This window comes from Scardinius erythrophthalmus (genome assembly GCF_964197995.2).
Source record: "Scardinius erythrophthalmus genome assembly, chromosome: 10".
Lineage (NCBI taxonomy): Eukaryota > Metazoa > Chordata > Actinopteri > Cypriniformes > Leuciscidae > Scardinius > Scardinius erythrophthalmus.
In genome coordinates this window covers 36,499,110-36,522,724 of record NC_138230.1, presented here as the reverse complement: position 1 = coordinate 36,522,724, position 23,615 = coordinate 36,499,110, and the positions used below count along the sequence as shown (strand labels likewise).

The 23,615-nt window shown below is 37.6% G+C and overlaps 1 protein-coding gene across 1 annotated transcript; it reads right to left on the bottom strand.

The window, feature by feature from the left end:
- Positions 1-554: 554 nt before the first annotated feature.
- On the bottom strand, positions 555-23,560 carry triqk (triple QxxK/R motif containing). Its single transcript, XM_081376187.1, has 4 exons — positions 23,489-23,560; positions 19,988-20,059; positions 11,651-11,736; positions 555-3,065 (listed from the first exon to the last, which is right to left on the bottom strand). Exons 2-4 carry the CDS (start codon positions 20,046-20,048, stop codon positions 2,958-2,960), a joined length of 255 nt encoding a protein of 84 aa, XP_081232313.1. The 5' UTR covers positions 20,049-20,059; positions 23,489-23,560; the 3' UTR covers positions 555-2,957.
- Between the last annotated feature and the right edge of the window lie 55 nt (positions 23,561-23,615).

The following is a 23,615-nucleotide window of genomic DNA, read 5'->3' as shown; positions in this document are numbered from 1 at the left end:
TCTGAACGCAGCTTGAGTCTATATATGTGTACAGGGCAATGTGTTTCAGGTTTGTAGGGTACTTTTACACGACAACGATATGCTTAAAATGGAGAAGCTTTCCTTTGAGTTTTCCGTGTAAAGGCAAAACCTTTGTCAAAACGATCCCCGTTCACACGGATCTTTGAAAACGACTAAAAACGCTGTATTCTGCTGCCAGGCCATTAGATGGCGATGCAACACTAAAGATTGAACACGTAATATGCACGACGTCATCGTTTTCACAGATTCGCGTTTTTGTTGTTTACACGGAAACCGTTCAAAAATGTGCACTTTGAAATCTGTTTTCAAAAGTTTGCGTTTTCAGGCACATAAAACGCCGTTGTCGTGTAAACGAACGGCCAAAACGCATAAAAAGTTTTCCGTTTTTAGTTGAAAACGCTGTCGTGTAAACAGCCCCTTAGTGTGTGTTTGTTTGGCATTAACAAGTCGAACGCCACAAGGCACTGAAACAGATACTATTTATAAGCTCAATGTTGTTATACGATAAAAAAAAAACACACTAAGCTTTTATCAGTATCAATGTGGTTTGACAAATGTTTATTATTTTATCTCAAGTATGATAGAAACAAGAGAAGAAAAACAAGCAAAACAGTCAACAAGGAACATGAGACTCTTTGTTTTGGTTTAGTTCAATCTCACTATGAAAGAATTTGGAAAGCTCTCGAGTCTAAATCAAAGACAGACTACAAAAATGTTTTGTTCAATAGGGTATCAATCCTTGAATTAATGATAACAGTCAGACATCCCAGGAAAATAACGGTTGAGCAGAAAAGCAGTTGTCCTGAGTTAGAGACATACACCTCATGCAGGGAAAGATAAAACAACTCTCTTGGCCTGGAACGAAATAAGTCGTAGCTGTGCGTTTGTACGAGATCCAATGCGCTATACAAAGAGAATGTAAATGAACTTTGAATGTCATCAGCTTCAGCCTTTCATTTTCCACACTACGACTCTCTCTTTTCTCCCACGAACGCACACACACAGGCCCAGCAGTGTGTAAAGGAAGCACTGGATGTCAGAGACCAATGCAGGGCCATGCGTTTCATCTTCTGAGATACATCAAAAGACGCACACTAGCTAAAAGTAACAGCACCTCGCTGATTGATAATGCTTCAAGTTCTGTACTATACGTGTCTCTAGAGGTCACGCACACATGCATACAAAAGCAGAGAGCACATCAAGGTCTACATGGTAATGTTTGGCGTCTTCACTGATGCTCTTTCGGCTTTCAATAACCAAAGTTTGTGACGTTTGATATGCTAACGAGCTGTGCGATGAGACAGAGAATGCAAGCATTACACACAAACAAGATCACAGATTGTCTCTGATCTCCAGCATTGAGATGTCTAGATTTGTAAGAAGGTGTTTGTGGTATGGAATGTAACATCTCTTTTCGTCTACCTGGTTTTAGGGGGGGAAACCCTAAAATATTAAACAAATTCTCCACAGGATAGGAGAAGAGTAAGACATTACGCAATTAATTTGCACGAGCAGGTAAACCCAACCTAATAAAAAAAATGAATACATCTGTGCTATTAAACAATAGTGTGATAAACGTTCAACCCTCTGGTGCTCTTCGTTCATTTTTGACCGAAAAAAAAAAGATTAACGGTTTGGATTTTTGGAATTTTTTTACTTCTTTGGAATGGTACAAAACCCGGTAACGGTTTTGACACTTGCTTTGTGAAAATAAATCAATAAATCATGGACATGATTCGAAAAGGTTAAATGGTCCTGAAAAAAACTCAGCATTGGAAATTACTTTCATCTAGTGGAAACGTTTGGTACTGCGCCCAAACAAAATTTTACTGAAAGCTCATTTTTTGAGATATCGTCCTCAGATTTGGAATACAACTAGTTTAGATTTATGGCTTTGATTTTCTCTTTAAAACTATATATTTCATATAAAATATTAAAATAGCATTTTTCATAACAAGAACATTTAAACTTCTATAACTTAGCAATAATCTGCCTAGTGTCTTCTTTAAAAAGAAACCAAACTTAAGTCTGTGCACCAAAGCATTTAATGTTTTAGGTCTATGCTCAAAAAGTGAATAAACGGATAATAACTACTATGCAAAATTAATTTAGTACCATAAAATCCCCTAAAAATACACAACAATAAATAAAACATTATCAAACTAAAAAAAATTCATTTCATTGGGAATTTTTTTGTCTTGTCATTTTTGACTGCCACACGAAGAACACCAGAGGTTTAAAGGGATAGTTCACCCAAAAATGAAGATTCTGTCATCTTTTACTCACCCTCATGTCATTCCCAACCTGGATGACTTTCTTTTGTGGAACACAAAAGAAGAAGTTTAGAATTTATACAATCATAGAGCCCAGAGTTGTTAAACTCCACAAAGCACCATGCATAAGTATCATAAAAGTATATTCCAAGTCTTCTGAAGCCATAACTTTGTGTAAAACTCACTGAAATTTAAGTTGCTATTCAGTGAAAATCTTGCCTTTGATTGTATAAAAAACAACAGCCTGGAAATTCTGCCATAAATTACTCCTTCTGTGTTTCATGCAGAAAGCCGAATGCATTTATAAAAGACATGAGACGAGTTAAAGATTACAGAAATGTGATATATAGATGAACTATTCCTTTACAACTAAAAGATCCAAAGAGAAAACAAGTTGGTTCTTCTAATCTCAAAGCTGTGGGGCATGTGGAGCTTTATTAATAATCGAAAAAATTATCAAGGATAAACACTGGGGGAAAAAAAATCTGTGATGCTTCTGCACACTTTAAGACTCATCTTTGCTCCTTTCACGCAGTTTATGCTGGTTTAAAAGGCATAGAAGAGGACGCTGAAAGGAAATGTGTAATACTATGGCACTTCATGAATGGCTCATGTATCCAGCCACCCAGAATCCTCTGAGATGGCATATCTGAGAAAAGTCCTTCAGTCCATGTCCACATCCAGATCCAGCTCAGTGCTCAGGTTGAGGTAGAAGAATGCATAGATGCCTAGCAGGAAGACCAGAACAGCCACAATGACCAATATGACGTCCTGCAATCAGAGAAAATGAAAAACGGTTTACTCTTTCGGATTCAGACGTTTCTAAATAAGAGTAAGAATTAACGCAGAGCGCTAGCATCAAATTAATCCATAAAAGGGGCTTTCGCACCGGATAGTTATAGGAACACAGTTACAGGAACTAGCCATTAGGACGGTCCCCCGAGAACTAAATGTTCCCCTCTGGCCAGTTTCCTGGTTGCATTCGCACCGCCAGTAGGAACTCTGAAGTGATGTAAGCCAGTTGACAATGACAACATTTAAGCGCCAATTAGTTAGTTCCAATTGTGCTGGATTTGACTACTCTGACGTAGGAGCTAATTTAGTCCCCTAAAAAGATGTGAACAAGCCAAAAAGAGAGTACGTTCGCCAATAGTTATTGAAACTATTAAAAAGTTCCACCGGTGCGAAAGCCCCTAAATGTTAAACACTGTGATTGTTTTAAACCATGACTTAAGTGTGGAGACATTAAAATGACTTCAATGTGTTCTGAAATGTGTTTCAAGTCAGATCTAAAACAAAAAGAGGTTTTACAGTCTGATGCCATAGAAGAACACTTTAAAGTTCAACTAAAAACCTTTTATTCGCATAAAATCAATGCTTTATAAAACCCAGAAACCAACTGTTATGAAGAACCTGCATGAATATATAATCTTGCATTAACCTTAATCTACTCATTAGGAATCCTACATAGAAAAAAAGAATGTTCTTGGAATGTTCATGCTGCATTATTAAAATACATATTTAGTTAATTCTGCTTTATTAATTGCAATGCCATTCCCTAGAAGTTCAAGAAAGAATGAAACGCTCTCCTTTTCATAGCATGATCAGACTCAAGACTGATCATAACTAAACACAGATATGTAATTCACACCACAAATGTTCAGCATTAGTATCAGTATATTTGGAGCTCTTTATCTTTACTCTCGCTGTGACACAAATAGGGTTTGGTAGACCCAGCAGGCTCAGAGAAAGTTAATCTCCCAGAAATGTCTTTGTTCTAATTAAGAGTTGTTGGGAGCTTAATGCCCAAGCTAAATTGATGATGGCTGAAGGAGTGGTATTCAAGCATGAATTAGATTTAAATAAGTCATTTATTACCTTTTGTGTTAAATTACAATCCTCATCAACCTGTTTCATTAGGAGCACTCAAGTATTTAACCAAGCAATTGTTCTTTATCTTGATAACTCGTTATCAAACTTTCTAATCAAAACTTGTGCGCTCGTGAGACTTACTTTTGGCTCAGTGTACTAGAAGTTGATGTTTTTATAGACATGAATTGCAATTAGAGAAAATTGCAAGGATATATTAAAAGCTGTGAGAACTTTATGGCAAAGGTCTGCTCATAAGTTTATACACCCCCTGTAGAATCTGCAAGAAGGTTATTTTTAAGTATTCATTACTTCAATGAGCTCATTGTCTATGCCTTAAACTAGTACATTGTTTAAATAAATGCATTTTTAGCTAACTGTGATTTGTATAAGTACATTTCTGAAATGCATAACTAAGACAGTTACCTCTGATAACAGATCACTCTAAATTGAGAAATGAGGTGATGTGCAGTGTAAATTATGATAACTTTAAAGTGTTTTATGTACATTTATTGTAGGAGACCTCTAGAAAACATTAGGAACCTTTATGATAGCATAATAGGGGCACTTTACACACACACATATCTATCTATACAACAGATATAAAATGCTCAAGGAGGCAACACATGATATTATGATCAAAGGGGATAGAAACTTTTGTGTAATGCTTTGTGGGATAAGCTTAAATATCAGTTATGCAGATTTTAAATCAATACATAAATAATGTATATTTTTTTAAAGATGGTGAAGGTCTAACAAATTCTGAAAAGAGGGTATGTAAACAGGAGCGCAACATGATAAAACGGGAGTGATAGGATGCACAATCTGTTATTTTAAACAAGACCTCCATGCATTAATAAGCTAAAGGAATGTGATGAATGCAAATAATTTTGCCTATGGCCTGCTATTGTTGTTTGATCAGTAATCCATGGCATCATGTATCCTCTTGTAGTCATCTCAAAGTATGTTCTTCAAAGACAGGAGCACAGAGGAAAAGAAAGAAAGCAGTACAGAAAGAGAGAGAAAGTGAAATAATATCACACACATCCATCTATTCCCCCTCCTGTGTTCATTCACACATAAACACATGCACGCACAAACTCACACACACATCAAACACCGAGCAGCAAGCAAATCCACCCCGAGCAGGACGAGATAAGTCACCCAGCAAACAGGAGGCTAATAATAATTCTAGCAGATAAATTGTAAGGGGCTATTAAAAGCCTCCACGACAGCCATGACTATCTGTGTACAAGCTGCGGCAGCAGTCATCAGTGTGTATGTCCTCATTAGCACTCGCTGCCCGCTGCATTTATCTTGTTCCAGCCAGACTCCAAACAGCTTAAGCCTCTCTTAATTGGAAAACTTTTAAATTTCATGCACTTCAGTTTCATACATTACCAGAGGCCTATGCTGATTCACGTTCTTTATTTAACCGCTTTGTGTCGGAGCCTAAGTGTCATCGCATCCAAAGGGAATTGTTTTGCGTTTGTCTCTTGTGTGGCAAATGTTTTCCAATTTTTAAATACAGGCTTAAGTAACAAAAAAAGGACAAAGTAGTTAAATGTGTCCTGTTTACAAGAAGGTCAATGACTAATAAGACTGTCCAAGATGATGAAAATTAGAAATTGAACATTTTTGAAAAACAAAAAACACAACTACATTTTTTTTTACATATTTTCCATACATGTTAAGTGTACAAACTTTATCCATCACAGATTTTTGAAATATGAAGATCATAAAGTTTTCTTAGTTACTCCATGAGACTAATCTTGCCTTTATTTATTAATATTTTGCATCAGCTTTTCTATTTTCTTTTCAATTTCAACTTATTTTATTTCAGTTATTTGCCAAGACAACATTTGTAATCTTCGCTTAAGTTTTTTTTTTTTTTACAATTATTACGATTTTATTACTATTACTAAAAAGATTTTTCATAGTTTAAGTTTAGTTAAACAACTACGGAAGAGGATTAGGGCTAAGCAATAATAAAAAAATAAAACCATCTCGAGATTAAAGTCGTTATAATGCGAAATTAAACTCGTTAAATTTCAAGAAAAAAAAGTCGAAATACAATCTCTCGAAATTTAACGAGTTTTTTTCTCGAGACACAACGACTTTAGTCTCGAAATTTAATGAGGTTATTAATCTCAAGATTGTATTTCGAGTTTTTTCTCTCGAAATTTAACAAGTTTTTTCTCGAAACACAACGACTTTATTCTCTAAATGTAATGAGTTTATTCTCAAGATTATATTTCGACTTTTTTCTCGAAATTTAGCGAGTTTTTTCTCGAAACACAACAACTTTATTCTCGAAATGTAATGAGTTTATTCTCAAGATTGTATTTTGACTTTTTTTCCTCAAATTTAACGAGTTTAATTTCGCATTATAACGACTTTAATATCGAGATGGTTTTACTTTTTTATTATTGCTTGGCCCTAATCCTCTTCCGTAAACAACCCTGTTGCAATTTTACTTTATTTTTAATGTGTAAGACACGAAAAAAGGAGAATCATATCATTGCCCCAAAAATCCTTTCTTGAAAAGGCAAGTAAAAAGCCATGAATACAGATGTGGTCTCATACTCTTTTATGAGAAAAAGACATAGACATTCAGTAAGTCCAGAGGAGGCTGTGTGAAAATGAAATTGTCAGATGAGGGTATGTGAGTGAAGAGAGGAGACCTTGTTGTCTTGAAGAAGCTAATAATTCAGCGGCCTACGCTTCAGTCTCCCACATTCTGATGGAAAACGCTGGAATATTCCCAACAGCATCATGTGGCTCTCAACAGCAGCTGTGGCATGGCGGGAGTGAGTTCCCATTCATCTGGCGACAGGCCACTGTATTTTACACACACACACACACACACACACACTCACATTTCCTCATGTGTCCTTGTATGAATTCTCACGGTCTTCTAGTTTCAAAGAATTCTGTGGTATTATCTCATATAGCCCTGTGTTCATAACATTGGCCCTTACGGCCAGGAGCGTTACGGCACACCAGCATCAGCGTCCAACAGAAACAGCTGAAGTGGGATTTACTCCCCCGTTTTAAGTGGTTGTGTAGTTATCTCAGCCCGACCCAGGTGTGCTGTAATACCTCACCCACTTCCGACCGCTGGCTGGTGTGCTGCGGTGTGTTTGTGAGAGAGGAAGAGTGTGTGCGAGGCATAAAAATGAGAGTTTCACTCATACGAGTGTTGACAGACCGGATGAAATACGGAGGTGTGAATGGGACTCATAAACACAGTTTGCAAACAGATCTGTGGCCACATACTTGGAAACGTCCCTGTGCTGTTTTACAAAAGAGTGTTTTATATTAAACATATGTACTGCATGTCCTTGCAGTACACAAAGAAATGTAAATTTAGTTTAGGGATGCACAACATTATTAGTGCCATTTCAAATATTGGCTGATAATAGAGCTTTTTTTAAAAGTTGATATTGCATATTAAATTGCGCACTCATTTCCTCTATTATTACTTTTAGATTACCTTTGCCATTTAACGCTCACTGAAAGTTAATCTTTAAAAACAAAAAAAATATTTTAACAAATTTTTTATTAAGTATTTATTTAGTGTTTATAGTTTTAGTTATTTTTTTAAAGTAATTTTTAATTTTTAGTGTTACAGTTTTTATTAATTTACTGTTTTATTTGGACAAAATAGTATAGAATTTCAATATCTGCAATTTTCTTGCTTATCAGTTAAAACACAAAAATAAGTAACGGCTTAACGGTATTGACCAGAATTGTAATAACCATGTACCCCTAATTTAAATTAGAATTTAGATTCTAAGAATTGTTCCATTATACCTAATTTAGGAGGCTGGTGTTTGTCTCTTGTGCCAGAAGTATCACCTTAACAAAATAGTATATCGGAATCTAGTCGCTTATCAGCCATGACACAATCTGTGCATCCCAAATTTAGATTGACTATTTTCTTGATTCCAGTTCACAAGGACATTTGATTGACTTTGAATTTGACATTGAAGTGAATTTGAATTCTAGATTATTCCAAGTATTGTTACACTAAAATTATACTCAATTCATAGGCCTGGTGTTGGTTATCACCAACATGCCTAAAAAGCATGGTACTACTTACTGTGGCACTTTTGGATATTTCAGAATCTTAGCTAAAAATCACTGACTTATTTATGCATGCAATGGAATGTAGTGAAGAGTGAAACAGTTCAAGTTGGCCAGCGGGCTCACGATATTCAGCTCCAGGGCTAGTGAGCTGGCACTGATTATATCAGGCCAGACGCCCCACACAGCTGAGGCCGCCAGCACTTCTACTCTGTGCCAGGTGATGCCATCCGCTCAGCCAGGCACCAGGGAGCCAAGCAGTGCCCACAGCAGGTGGTCGAGCGCCCGCTGCCTCCCCAAGCTGGCAGGCAGCATCCCAGCAAACCAAATGGCCACCGCGTGGAGAACAGCAGATTGAGCGTGCTGCCAACATGGACCCCAAGACAGCCCAAACCTCAGCCTCAACCTGCTCTCCAGAGCCTCATACAGCACTCACAAACGGGACCAACGCTAAAGAACGACGGAAGATGAAAAAGAAGAATGTGTGTGCGTTTCGGCGGGTCGAGTGAGGGATGGTCATAGATGGAAAGCCACCTGCCAAGCATGCACAGCCAGAGAAAATGGCCTGTGGAAAAACAAGTGGTAAAAGTATGAGTCAACTCCTCAGAAAAAAAAAAAAAAAGCAAAGCCAAGGAGGCATTCCACAGAGCCAGAACAAAACTCAAGTGTGGAGCTCAGGGGTCCATTAGTCACATTTCGAACCAGAACAAACAAATCAGCGTCCACGTTCCTCAGAAACGTGCCAAGCCAATGACCAAATCTGTATGCAATAAACTACATTTCTGGCAGAACGAGGGGACGTTGCTTTCAGCAGTAAACAAATGTTTTAACCACTGAGCTCATAGGCTTCACACATACCTGTGGAAAGACATTTAGTAGGTCCCAAATTAAGATTTAGATTCATTATGGACAAGATGTTTTTGTTTTAAAACATGCACATGGAATTCATCATTTCCTCAGGCTGTCTACATTAATATGGAGGATACATTTGAAAATGGAGTGACTCCCCCATCCACGTTTCCAAAAGTTGAAAACGTCAGAAAATGCTTAAAATCCCCTTACTGCACATCCGTAAAACATAACAAAGGTTCACGAGATGATACAGAGAGAGCAGACATAATAAAGTTCTCGCGCTATTCTTCTGGCACGATTGTTTTATGAGCAAAATATCCCACCACTCACTGTTGCTTCCAGGTTGGACTCAAAATTGTCTAAAACGTAATTGTCAGCATATTTTTCTGTCATCTATGCAGGAATGCAATATGAAGGTTCTACAAAGGAACATTTCTCTTTAGCAACACTATGAAAGTAAATAGCAGACACAACAATACCGGTATAACCATGCATCACATGACAAAACAAAACATAATTTTAAAATACCTTCACGGTCCACGCTACAATGCAAAAACGCTGTTTTCAAATTCATCCACTTAGGAGAGCTTTTTCAAAAAGCTGTCTTCGCTGACAAAAACACTATCTCAGTGTGGATGGAAGGTCAGAACGGAGAGGAAAATATGCGTTTTCAAATGAAAACGTATTAGTGTGGACAAGGCCTTAAGCCTCAGTAATTGGATGAAAGACTAATGAGACTTAGAAGAATTGTAATGAGGGCTTGGCTTTTTTACAATAACAATTGAGTTGCTAAGACCAGTTAATCTTCAGCCTTCACATTTGATTTCTTCATACCAAACTAAACCCAATGCTAGCAAATGCCACGTTTTAAGTTGTATTCAGCTATGTGCAGACGTGCCCCAGTGTTTCTACAATGTTTAGTCCACTGTGAAAATATTGCAGCTTATGAATTATGAATTAGTTTCAGATCATTGTTGTCAGTGAGCGGTCTTCGCAACTAGCTGTTTTGGCTGCAATGCCCAATATGGAGCTCTGGATTCTGAGAGAACTGATAAAACATATTGCACCACAAATTCTCATGCCAAAAACCAAACAAAAATAAGCACCCTGCCAAACTTAACAGGGATGAAGAGAGAATATGAACAGACAATTCTAAAGCAGTAGTTTTAATTAATTCTGTTAACGATAAAATCTACAATAAAAAAAAGGCATTAATCAATTTAAAATACATTTTTGCGCAAAATGAAAAAGAAAAAAGAAATCGAAAAATTATATATATATATATTTTTTTTTTACATGTACTCATGAGTGGCCTTTGCTCATGCAAAACTCAGTCTCACTATATGGTTGCTAAGATGTTCTGAAACCGATAGTTCAGCCAAAAAATTAAATTCTGTAATCATTTTCTGACTCTCATGTCGTTACAAACCTGGATGAATTAATTTATTCTGTGAAACTCAGGAGAAGATATTTTGAAGAATGTTGGTAACCAGTCTTGGTGACTATTGAGAAAAAAAAAAAAAAGACACTTCTCATTTTTCAAAATATCTTTTATGTTCCAAAAAAAAAAAACAGTTTCATGAATACAGGTTTGGAACGACATAAGGGTGAGTAAGTGATAACAGAATTTTTGTTTTTGGGTGTAATGGCCTATAAATATAGATTGTTTGCGCACGTGATATCAGGAAGCAACACACATGACAACATGACAGGAGGGTGACAATGTGCAAATCGAGTTACCCCTCCCACTTCTGCTAGTTTTACTGAGATATCTTATCCTGTGCGAATTGGCCATTAATATTACAGACGTCCTGTGGTAAAATTACATTACTCCATCAACCCTTGTAAAGTTAACCCCGTCCGAATAGGGCTCTTGGCTACATTCAGACTGTCAGTCCAAATACGATTTTTGTGCAGATCCAATTGAAATCCAATCAGATTTAGCAAGTGTGAATGGAAAAAAAAAAAAATCACATGTGAAGTCAATCATTTTCACAAATCACAAATAATCAAATTTGGACTGACAGTGAACATAGCGTTTGAGGTTCTGGTCTTTAGACAAGTTTCACCTTTAAGGCTAGTTTTAACCTTTTTTAACCTTTTTTATGAAATCGCAAATAACAGTCAGGTAGTATTTTAGGTATCATGTCCAAATCGCAAACATCCAGGAGGAGCAGTATGCGCAACCGTGACAGTTACGTGTGCTTTACCAAACCAGTGCCTCTAATAAATGGAAATCACTCAAAGATGGTGAATAAAAAAGATGGCTTTTTCCTCAAACTCTGGATTATTATTCTGGAGTGACAGCTGAGGGAAAAAGAAAAACAGAGAGAAAGCAATGGAGATGGAAAGGGAGAAAGAGAGCAAGTCCTCTGAGAGTCAAACGACTCTTCTCTGCCTCATCAATATGGAGACTGCTTGAGTTGCTCTCAGGTTGGAGAGGTGTGATGAATAATGCTTGTGTGTGTGTGGTTTGGCAGATGGGGGAGAGAGGGATCAGTTGGGATACAGGGGGAGGTAATGAGAATGAAAGACAGCCATCTCACCCTGATTCCCAGAGCACTCCTCTTCGCCTCTGCCTTCAGTTGAGTGGCTCGCAGCGCCGGCTTGTTTTTCTTGTAATCCTGTTTTCCTGAGAGAGAAAATGAGGCGCACGGGTCATTTCTACCATGTGACAATTGGAGTTACATTTGCATTTTGAGTTAGGCTGAAAGCTTTTTTCATTTAACAGCTAAACAAAGTTTTAATAAAACAAATATAATGCATTTGCAATCGTCTTCATCAATGTTCTATTATGAATCATTAAACTAATGGATTTTGCTGAAACATTCTTAGTTGGCCTTAATGTATTTGCCTGTTTTACCCCTGATTAACATGCCTTAATATGAGGCTGTTAACCTTCTGTACCACCTTATATAAGACAAATTAGCATTTAATTTATGCAGGGCTGCTTTAGACTTGATTTATCTTAAAATACAAAGACGGACTATCGTAAACTTGTTTTACTCCACATTAATGGTAGACTTATTACTGGATCAGACATGGCAAGAGTTAAGACATAAAAAATAAAAATTGGATTAAAAATTGCCCAAAATGTTATTTTTTCCCCCAATGGTAACCGTTTCTTCATTATATGCAATATAAAGAGGTAATGTGACAAGAATGTTGTGTTTACTGTGGTATAAGGGTCAATGACATGACACTATATTTATAAAAAAATTTGTCCTATCAATTATTAATTTCTTCCAAAATACAATAAAAATGCCTTTCACACATACAATGACATATTATGAGCATTATATTATGAGCATGTTTTTAATTTCAGAAATAATAAGTAAAAACAAGTCTGCTATTGTAATGGAAAGATAATTAATTAAAAGGATTAAATGAAAACCTGAAATTCAAAAGAAAACCTAGTTTGGCATAATTTCTTAGAATGATTAATTCATAAAAAAGAATAAATAATTGTAACAAATCTGCTTCATTGCTTATTAATATTTGAACAAAAGTCTGCCAAATCAAGGTCATATGGTGTAACCAACATGCAGAAACTATTTATAATATTGATATTAAAAACTTAATAATAATAATTAATTAATTAATAATTTATTATATTTGTAAAAAAAAAAAAAAAAAAAAACACTAGAATACACTTAATTATAAAGATTAAGATGTATTTGTTGTGAAAGTAAAACTTTTTATTAATTATTATTACATAAGTTTAAATGTAATTTAACAAAAATGTCATGTAACCAGTTATGGAACCAACATGAACATTTTTAAGAACTTGTGTGCTTTGAAAGATGATTCCTTTTCTTTATCATGAACACTCTTATTTGTCATTTACCTGTAAATAAATACTGTTTCCCACCCTATTTTTAAAAAAGCAGTATGCAGTATACAGAGCATAGTATGCATTAAACAGTGGTCGTACTCCATTGTGTTAATACAGTGGCAGTTATCATCAGGCAATCTCACTGCAACGAACCCGCCAGGCAAAGCGGCCACCTGGAGCGTATGTGTGCAAGGTGTGCGAGGAGCGTCGTGTCTCTAATTAGAAACAAACAGACGAAGGAAAAGAAGCAAAAAATGGGAAGGCAACAGCTTGGTGGGAAAAGGAGGGGCCCGTCCTGCAGGCTGCGGCAGACCCGGGTCAGACTCAAGGTCTCCGTGAGAGCTGTTGACACACAGGGGCCGTTTCAAGTGCAACTCCTGCCTCATTAAGACTTATTTACATGGAGAGGGGGAAAGAGAGAGTGTCCTTATCCATCTTAAGACTGCAGATTGCAGGGCTGGACACTCTCATATGCCGAAGCTAGACACTGACCCCTCCCCAGGGACATTCGCAGGTCTCTCCTGCCTTATGGTGCACCTTCTGTATGCGACGCGGGCCTGCAAGAGGCCATTATCAGAGGTAAACATCCTGCTATTTTGTTCCAGAGCTGAATGATGGGATATGAAGCTTGGTTCACACACTGAACTGTTAAATAATGAACACTGTTTTTGTTTGCAGAGACTTCTGGAATAGTTCTCAGTTTGGTCTCCATGGGACGGGACTGCAGGGCATTAATGCCAATCATTCGTGCAAAAGTCCAGCATTAAAAAAAACTTTACTGACCAATCCTATCTTAGCAACTGTTGCTGCAAATTATCAGGCAAGCTTTCCTTTGTAATATACGTCTATGGAAGATCTTATGTTTGGATCATTTTTGATGAAATTGAACAGGTGATATCACTTGAAAACATGTCAAAAGAAGCTCCAAAGTAAATTAATAATAATAAAAGAGATCCACCAATATTGGCTTTAAATGATCAATATGATTTTTTTAATGCAGAATTTTGTTTTATTCCTTTATTTCTGCTTTATGACAAATAAATATTCATCAATCTACAATCTTTGTTTTGAATAATGTCTATTTGTTAAGATGCACATTTCTCACTGAAAATAAATTTGTTTGAGAATAGTAAGTTTAGCACATTGAACGGTATATTAAAGAGGTTACTTTACTTGTGAATACGGTTGTTGGGTATTTTTACTTTTGAGATCCACTAAATGGTGCCATTTAATGGTAGACCCAATATTAAAAAAAAGTATAACCAATTAACAAAATAAAAATAAATGTTCATTAATATTAATTCCTATGCGGTATTCTGTAGCAATAGTAGCCAGGGGGCGGAGCTTAGAGAAGTGTGAATCCAAGCTTATGGGTTAAAAAAAAAAAAAAGCATTTTCAATTTCAACCTGCCTCAGCATGTACAGCAAAAAAGGAATTATGTCAGCTTCAAAACACTCCTACAACATATGACTGTCTTTCTCAACCTCTTTCTGAGTCTACAGTATTTTACGCTTGCACCTGAGGAGATTTTACACGGCGTGGAAAGCAAAACTCGTTTTGTTCCAAGCCAACTGGGACAGATTAGGTGTGTGTCTTATTTTTCTTGAAACTTCCTGTTGTGGTGTAAATACCCACAACAAACAGCCTCAGACATCTGTTCCAAATGAATAGTTAATTGTAATCATATCAGAGTTTGAAATAAATTGTTTATATAGCGAGACTTTGTGGTCCTGCCAGTACGCTGAATCACACGCCATCGAGTTCAATGAGGCGTTTCTCTCTGCGTGAGGACTCGATGATTATGACGACTCGCTGGCCTCCTTGGCTCTGCCGTCTCACCGCTGTTGAGCTCAAATTGGCCCGCGATACAGAGGCGGGCTTTGAACGCACCTTCACTCATTAATCACCATTCAATTGCGTCGCTGCAGAGCGAAACCTCCCCCTACTTGTTTTCCAAAAGCGGAGTGGAGGCTCTCTAATATAATGTGCCACTGTTTCCTTTGGACTTGAGCGGTATGACCCCTCCGTACACACTGTGCTGTCAGATGTTGACAAGGACGTGACAAGAATCAACCCACGGGGCCAAGGGTGCCTTTCAAAACTGCTGCAGCCGATTTCATTTCAGAAGCCATGACTCCTCAACCACAAACAGATTCCCCTTCCATCAGTCTGGTGCTTTTCTAACGTGATATAGCAAATTCACAAATCGCATTTCAATATGGGAGAAAACAAGCTCTTTGGAGAGTGGAGAAAAGCATTCAGCAATTATTCCTGTTATAAGATTGCAAGAAAGCTCTGATAAACCCACTGCCCAATTTGGCCAACAAACAGATAAATAACTTGATAAAGGAATTGTCTGATCAAACAAATCAGAATTTTTGGCATATTTTGTGTGCCAACAAAACTCTGCATCTCTATGAAATTCGCCCTTCATATTACACATGAAGAATACACAGATGAGCCAAAACATTAGGACCACCTGCCTTACATGCTGTTGCTGCCAAAACAGCTCTGACCCACTGAGGCATGGACTCTACAAGAGCCCTGAAGGTGTCCTGTGGTATCTGACACCAAGACATTAGCAGCAGATCCTTCAAGGCCTGTTGGTTATGAGGTGGAGTCGCCGTGGATCGAACTTGCTGGTCCAGCACATCCCACAGATGCTCAATTGGATTGAGATCTGGGGAATTTGGTGCCCAGGGCAACACCTTGAACTCTTCATCATGTTCCCCATTCCTGAAGAATGTGTGCCGTGTGGCAGGGTGCAATATCCTGCTGAAAGAGGCCACTTCCACCAGGGAACACCATTGTAATGAAGAGGTGTACCTGGTCTGCAACAATGTTTAGGTAGAAGACATGTGTCAAAATTACGTCCACATGAATGGCCGGACCCAGAGTTTCCCAGCAGAACATTGCCCAGAACATCACACTCCCTCCGCAGGCTTGTCATCGTCCCGCAGTGCATCCTGGTGCCATCACTTCCCTAGATAAACGGCGCACACATCCACATGATGTAAAAGAAAACGGGACTCATGGGACCAGGTGACCTTCTTCCATAGCTCCAAGGTCCAGTTCTGATCCTCACGTGCTCATCATAGGTGATTTCGCCGGTGGACAGGGGTCATCATTGGCATTCTGATTGTCTGCGACCAAGCAGCCCCGCACGGTAGAGTGCGATGCACTGTGTGTTGTGACACATTCCTCCCATAACTATCATTAAAATAAGGTGTGACTTGTGCCACAGTAGACCTTCTTTTGGCTCGGACCAAACGGGATAGCCTTCGTTGCCCTCGTGCATCGATGAGCCTTGGGTGTCCAACAACCTGTCGTCGGTTTGTGGTTCATCCCTCTTCGGGCCACTGTTGGTAAATTCTCACCACTGCTGATCAGGAGAAACCCACATGCCTTGTCATTTCAGAGACACTCTGACCCAGTCGCCTTGCCATAACAATTTGGCCCTTTAGTGGAGCGGCTAAGTGATATAATCGTTCAGTTTATGATACAAGCATGAAAATTGGCATTAGCAGTCTCCATGGGTCACTTGACAAGAAAATTGTCCGAGCCACTTGAAATTTCAAGATTTTTCATTTTTCAAGATGGCCGACACCTTAGAAAATCTTAGACATCTTGAAAAATGGCCGCCATCTTGAAATTTCAAGTAGCTGTAGGTGGCTTATTGTCAAGTGACCCACAGAGACTGCTCATGCCAATTTTCATGCTTGTATCACCAAATAAACCACTATATCACTTAACTGCTCCACTAAGGTGTCGGCCATCTTGAAAAATGGCCGCCATCTTGAAATTTCAAGTGGCTCGGACAATTTTCTTGTCAAGTGACCCATGGAGACTGCTCATGCCAATTTTCACGCTTGTATCATAAACTGAACGATTCTGCCAAACATAAGCACTTAGCCGCTCCACTACTTGTCAAAGTCACTAAGATCTTTATTCCTGCTCATTTCTTCTGCATCCAACACATTGACTACGATAAATGATTGTTTGTTTACCATCTAATCTAACCAGACCTTAATATGTGGCCTTGTTAGGAGACAATCAACAATATTCACTTCACCTGTGACTAGTCATAAAGTTTTGGCTCTTTTGGCTGCATTTAATTAATGGGCACAAAATAGGAGTGAAATTATGAGCAGATTTATACTGAAATTTGTTGTGATCATGTTTCATGAAGGCTTATTATTTCACAAAATATCACACTGTCAAACTGTCACACTGTCAGATTTAACTAAATATTAAATTTTACAGGCAACCACATGCAAAAGTTTAAGAATCTGTCATCGAAAACCCCATATTGAATAACTACTAATCCTGAACATTGGAGAGACATGTCTCCTTTGATGTGTATAATGAATTTTTTTTACAAAAACAAAAGATAAATGCTGTATATTTTCATGCCAAACACTTTGGATTTTGTGTGAACAGGCCATCATGTGCCAAACTTGAATCCAGCACTGACAGATTGCACATGTACTGGGAGAACACAGAGTTCAAAAATAAAGAACTTTGTCTTTGAAAATAAAACAACTCATTCTATAGAACACAGAGACGCATTTTTCCACAGTTTTCACACTGGGAGCGAGTGTATTCTTTGCACACAGAATGTGGCAAGTGTTGAACAGCAGCTAAAAGCACAGTGACATGATCGTGATGGCCAGTGTCAGAACACACAGAAAACTGAGAAGATCTGTAACATGCAAGATCCATTCAGCCTTCACATCACATCAGAGATATCAAGACCATATACAGATCAGCTATTCACACTAAAACGTGCACAAACAGAGAGAGTTAATAGGCAGGGATGAGTCTGAGTGTTTGGTCATGCGAATAATTGTTGGACAAAGGCAGAGAGGACTGTGTGAATGATCTTGACTCTTGAAGAGGGGGATGACCACACAGACCTGAGGAACCCTTTTGGTGGTTGACAGCTCTCTGGAGTCCATTATGCAGCTTAATAACAGTATTTAAAGTCACTGTGTCTACAGCAGCCCTACGAGGTACTTGACATCACAAAAGATTTCTTCCTTTAAAAAAGAAGAAGAAAGAAAGCAAGACCTGTCAAGATAGAAATTACCTTCCCATTACAATCTCAAATTACGATGTGTATTCTCCCTTTGTGTTGCTTTGCGCTATTTTGAGCTTTTTTTTTTTTTGTTAAACAGCGATTCCATGAAATAGGCTGATATAGACTTCTTTTCAAAGCAAACTGATGGAAAAAGTGGGAGGAAGAGTGTGGGGTGTGTGTGTGTGTGTGTGGGGGGGGGCTCGATTGTCCACAACCTGCTGTTACGACTTTGAATTGATGAGATGCAAAAGAAAGAAAACAAAATGGGATATGTCTGAGAATCGCAGGAGTTCAGCTTGTTATGTTGCCAGCACAGTCATGCAGCACAGGGACAATAAGGCTAGGTGACGGAGAAACGCAAGCTTAATAGTGCTACTAAAGGGTGCGATATGAACTCGCATAAAATCATGCGTATGAGACAGGTTCTTTCAGCGGGGAGATGATGTTGCGTGCACTGGGTTGCAAATTACATCAGTGATGTGCCAATGAAAAAAAGACATCTTTTCAGCGCTATTACAAAACTAAGTCTCCATATCTCAACCCTACAATGAAAATTAAGAACTTCCAGATATACAATGGAGGATACAACTGGACTAAAAGCTACTCCGAGTGAAAGCCGAAAGGTCAGGTCACATTCACGGTTGTTTGGCGAAATTTTAAGGGGTGAAATCATTTCAATAGGAATCCACACGATCTGTAATTTCACGTGAAGGCGAAAGATTTCCCCACACAGATTTCGCAATGGCTTCAAGTTGGCCGCATTGAAAATACAGTCAATAAATATTTTAAAATGTAATTATTCCTGTGATGGCAAAGCTGAATTTTCAAAAGTATTCAGTGTCACATGATCCTTCAGAAATCATTCTAATATGCTGATTTGGTGCTAAAGAAACATTTCTTACTTATTATCAATGTTGAAAACAGTTGTGCTGCTTAATATCTTTGTAGAAACTATGATATATATTTAATTAGGATTCTTTGATGAATAGAAAGTTCACAAGAACAGCATTTATTTGAAAAAGAAATATTTTGCAACAAAGATTTCTACATTTTGATCAAGTTAATGCGTCCTTGCTAAGTAAAAGTATTCATTTATCTTACAGACCCCAAACTTTTGAACGGCAGTGTATTTTGATATATTACTGTATATAAAATATTTGTAATATTGTTTAAACTGAAAAAAAAAAAAATCATAGTTTTCAAAAACTAGGAAGATAGTATTTAGGGTAAAAGAGGCTAAACGTTCTCTGTGAAAAGACCAAATGTAGCGAAACGCACAACAAAAACTCCCTCAGTGTTTAATAGCGCATGATTTTTAATCAGAATAAACTACCATTTCATTTACCCAATGATGTTGCTCCATCAGTGAGTGTGTTTACATGCACAACCAATGTGTAAACTCACAGTGCCTTAAACTGTGTTATTTTAGCAGCTAAATTGGATTTGCTTTTGTGGAAATGACATTTATACAGCTTTGCTAAGTGTTTACAGCACTGTTTCGACACATACAGCCCCTAGCATCCATATACCGACTGTCTATGTTATTAAACAAACCCCATGTTCTTTCCACCATCACAACTGACATGCTAACTGGTACTACCATGATTGATAGGTCATATTGTTTCCTCCTAAAACTAATGCTAAGATTAAGCATAAGTCAGAGCAAATGGAGGTTCAGAGACGTATACTTTAGTAGCTAAATATGAAGACTGTGCAGTATAGCCTAAGCTATGAGGTTGTTTATTTTGGGGTTTTCTTAGTCAAACTGTCTTGTTCCCAGCTGAACATTCTGACCATCAAGTGTGTTCATGCGTAAAATTCACAAGCAATATAATCACAGTGGCTGAAATGAAGGAGAAAAAGCATTTCAGACACTCTTTAATAAAACACTGGATGAATATTTGATGAAGGTTATACTAACATCCATATTAAAAAATAAAGACTATACAAAGAACAGAGGTTCTCACCGATCTGTTTACGGTACTGGTCGACCGGCTGCTTGACAGAACTTGCATCCTTTTTCCCCATCCTTCATTCACCTGAGAGAGAAACAGCATGAAAAATACACCAAGTATGAGGAAAGAATAAGTAAAAGCAGTGAAGAGTAAGAGCTGTCTGTTTGCTTTCAGAAATCCAATATAAAATGCTACTGCAGTCCTCAAGTAAAGATTTGCTATGGTTTACTTATGACTCAAAATTCCAAAGGACAATACTTTTGCTTTACATGGATATGAATGAATGGATAAACATTGCTCAGCAATAAATCAGCAAGGACAGTTGTTCTAAAATGGTTTTGCTTCAAGAAGAAGAAAAAAGGTTCAATATAGAACACTAAGGTTCTTGACTCAAATTTAAAAAAAACCCTAATGGCAAAAAGGTTATATATAAGGAGAAATGTCTTAAATGATTGCATAGTACTTTTATGATTTACAAGTAAAATTTGTGTTTACAAGCTGTTTAACTGCTTAATCACAACTTAATTAAAACTGAATTCATAAAATGATCCCATAATGGGAAGCCCTAAAAGGTTATACATACGAAGCGTCTGACATAGGCCTAACCCTTTAACGTCCTATACAGAAAAAAAGGTGTTTGTTCAATGCAAAATCTCACTCTTATAGAAGAATAGCCTAGGTCTTCTATAAGAGTGAAATTTTTCATTAAACGGCAATGCAACACTATTGTTGCACTAAAATATTCACAATTTTTCATAATGACATATTATGCTAAACTGACAATTTTGTAAATGATTTTGAAATATTTTTTCTCACAGATTTGAGGATGAGAACATGCCTGTAAACCTTTGACATTCAGCAGATTTTCCCCCTGCTGTTCTCCTTTTTTTTCAGGTTGTGACCCACCAGTTGTGAACCACAGCCTTGCACTTACACTTTCAGAGTTCAGAATCACATCCTAAATTGCTGCAAAAGTCACGGGTGATTGTGTAAGACGGAAAGCATCTTGAAGTTAGAAAGAGGAATTTGATGTGAGGCACATCCCCAGAGGTGGCAAGGGACTTCAAGGAATTCAATCATGCGAAGGTCGATCCGAGACATAGTCTATTTGAAAGTCTTTCCATGCCTGCAAGTCACCCTTACTAGAGTTAAATTGCTCTGAATTCCTCTGGTATGTTGAATTAATCAGTTGTGGGTAGAAAATGATTTGTGTTACATATAGATAATAGGCTAAATCATAAAAACTTTGGGTCAATTAAATATGTTTAAAATCTAGTTTAAAGCATATATATATATATACATATTAAAAAAACGTCATAAATTATAAGAGGTACATTTAAATTACTGCCTGTATGAATTTAATTAATGTATTTTTAAATAAATGCAAAGATCTGGATAAAAAATGTTGATAAAAAGTGTCATGTCATTGGCTGATTTACAAAAATGTTAAAGTAAGACCAAAATCATTATGTACTAGTATTTGAATGTGTCGGATAATTCAATTTAGTGTTAAAGTGAGTTTAACACTGTAAAGATTGTCCATTTATATTAAAGGAGCATACAATCCATCTCATTTTACACTACTCTGACTTTACCGATAGAGATCTCAGACTGATTTCCATAGCAACTGAAGTGAAAAAAACGGAGGAGAAAAAAAAAGGCACCTTATCTTGTGATGCATCATGTTATAATTGTTAGTTCGGAAGGCAAAGGATTTCTGAAATTGGCAATGGGTTAAGTGCATTAAAGCATTTGCCATACTTGCAGTCTCATAAGTTGTTTTTATTGTGAGGTGGTCAGGGAGCGCTTTATCAAAATTCTACGCCTCTCACAATACTATTTGCAATCAATACAGCTTCTTCTGTTAAAGACTTGGAAAAAAGGGTGCATGAGCCAAAGGGCAAATCTTTGTTTCTGATGATGTTTAAACCTCCCTGACCTATCCTCTCCCAGAGAAATCGAGCCGTAGACCTTCGACCTGATCCATTTTGGCTCATAAGCCGGAGATCTCCTGAGGAAAGGTGTGCAGGCTCTGTGCTAAGAGCACAGACTGATTAGCATGGAAAACAGAGAAGAGCTGGAGGAAGTGCAGAGGTGCATGAAAGAAGAGAATTATCAGGCTGTTTTCATCCTCTCTTGAGGCATGACCGTGTGAGCTGAAACCTGTAAAAAGAGTTCAAGGGTCGACTCAGAATCCTACGTTTGATGTCTTTAATCTTTACTTTAAGTTGATGTAATTAAAATGGCTCCACATGCAACAACAAAGCGGGAGAAACAGGAATGGATTACTTTTCTAAAGATGCCAGAGGAAGAGGACCATTACTGTGTTTACACAACATGGTTTGAGTCAAGCCCAGGGGCATGACCTACAATCCTACAATGACCAAACACTTCCTATGTAATGAATGTGACCACTAAAGGAAGTTGACATGGGCTGTTAAGTGGCAAACATACCAATCTTCTAGAAAATTCTTATTTCTGCCTATATAGCCGTAGGCTTTGAAAAACGGGGATGATTCAATGCAGCGATCAGGAAGTTGTAGGGTCACACGGTGTGCAATTTGAACAATTCAGACTTTGATTGATACAAACCTCACAAGACAGTCCAGCCAACAGACACGCAACCCTATTAATGACATGCTTACAGAACATTTATAAAAATGTATGACATAAAGCTTGCAAATCCCCAAAGATAACTTTCTCCAAATTGCAGACAACATAGAAAGTTGGGTGAGCTGTGGTCGATCCACAAATAGAGGGATAGCCAAGGGCTACGTGTACAAGCGCTTTGAAGACTCAAATTGAGACCAGTAGCCTATGCTTTTTCAAAAGCTAAACTACAAAGGTTTTGGTTTGAAAGAGATTTAAGATTAAAATAAGCACCTAGGGCATTTCTTTTAAAAAAATGAATTAAATAAAGACAGCATTAGCTACGCATTTTAGTAAGTGCTCAATACAAAAGGTTACCGTGAGTGCAGCTAAGAGCTGAATCATAACCTGAACTGAATTCGTCTCATATACAATTTAAATAGAATAGTATTACAGGGAATGTTAGTTAAATTCAGTGATGCAAATGGCAATGTGGCATACATAGGCATATTGGCACAAATGCAATGCAACCAATCAGTATTAGAACAAAGCATCTATTTAGAGAGAGTCATGTAGTGGACTCAGGACTCATCTGAATGCCACGTAAGGAAATTGCATCAGAATACAGTTTCCAGTTTTCATCCTGCGTATCATGTAGCTCCTGCACTCTGACCTGAAGCTACGACAGTCTGAGGAAATATCCAATCACAACACCGAAACAGAGAGGTTTGACCAATCACAAACTGTGAGGGGGCGGGCGCTAAAGCAAACGCGAATGTTTGGATTCTTTAGGAAAATATAAAGCGCGAAAGATCGTTAAAAATTATGCTTATTGGTTTCCCTGGTCTATAACAGATATCTAACGCAAGGCAAATTTCTTAGCAGTGTAAAACGAGAGCATTATGTATGAGGACACAGACTTACCACTTAAAAGACGAGAAGAATCCTCTTTGTAGTTCCTGGTTCAGCTTTGAGTATTTCAAATGGATGCGTGATTCAGCCAATCGCGAGGTAAACTCTTCAAATAAACGCCGATACGTCATTAGGTGGG

What these genes read in the sequence shown, in the direction of transcription:
- triqk (XM_081376187.1), bottom strand. Translation starts at nt 20,048, where the DNA reads ATGGGGAAAAAGGATGCAAGTTCTGTCAAGCAGCCGGTCGACCAGTAC. An exon ending in CCAGTACCGTAAACAGATCG is followed by an intron (nt 11,737 to 19,987) that starts GTGAGAACCTCT and finishes TTTCTCTCTCAG; the next exon opens with GAAAACAGGATTACAAGAAA. An exon ending in GGAGTGCTCTGGGAATCAGG is followed by an intron (nt 3,066 to 11,650) that starts GTGAGATGGCTG and finishes CTCTGATTGCAG; the next exon opens with GACGTCATATTGGTCATTGT.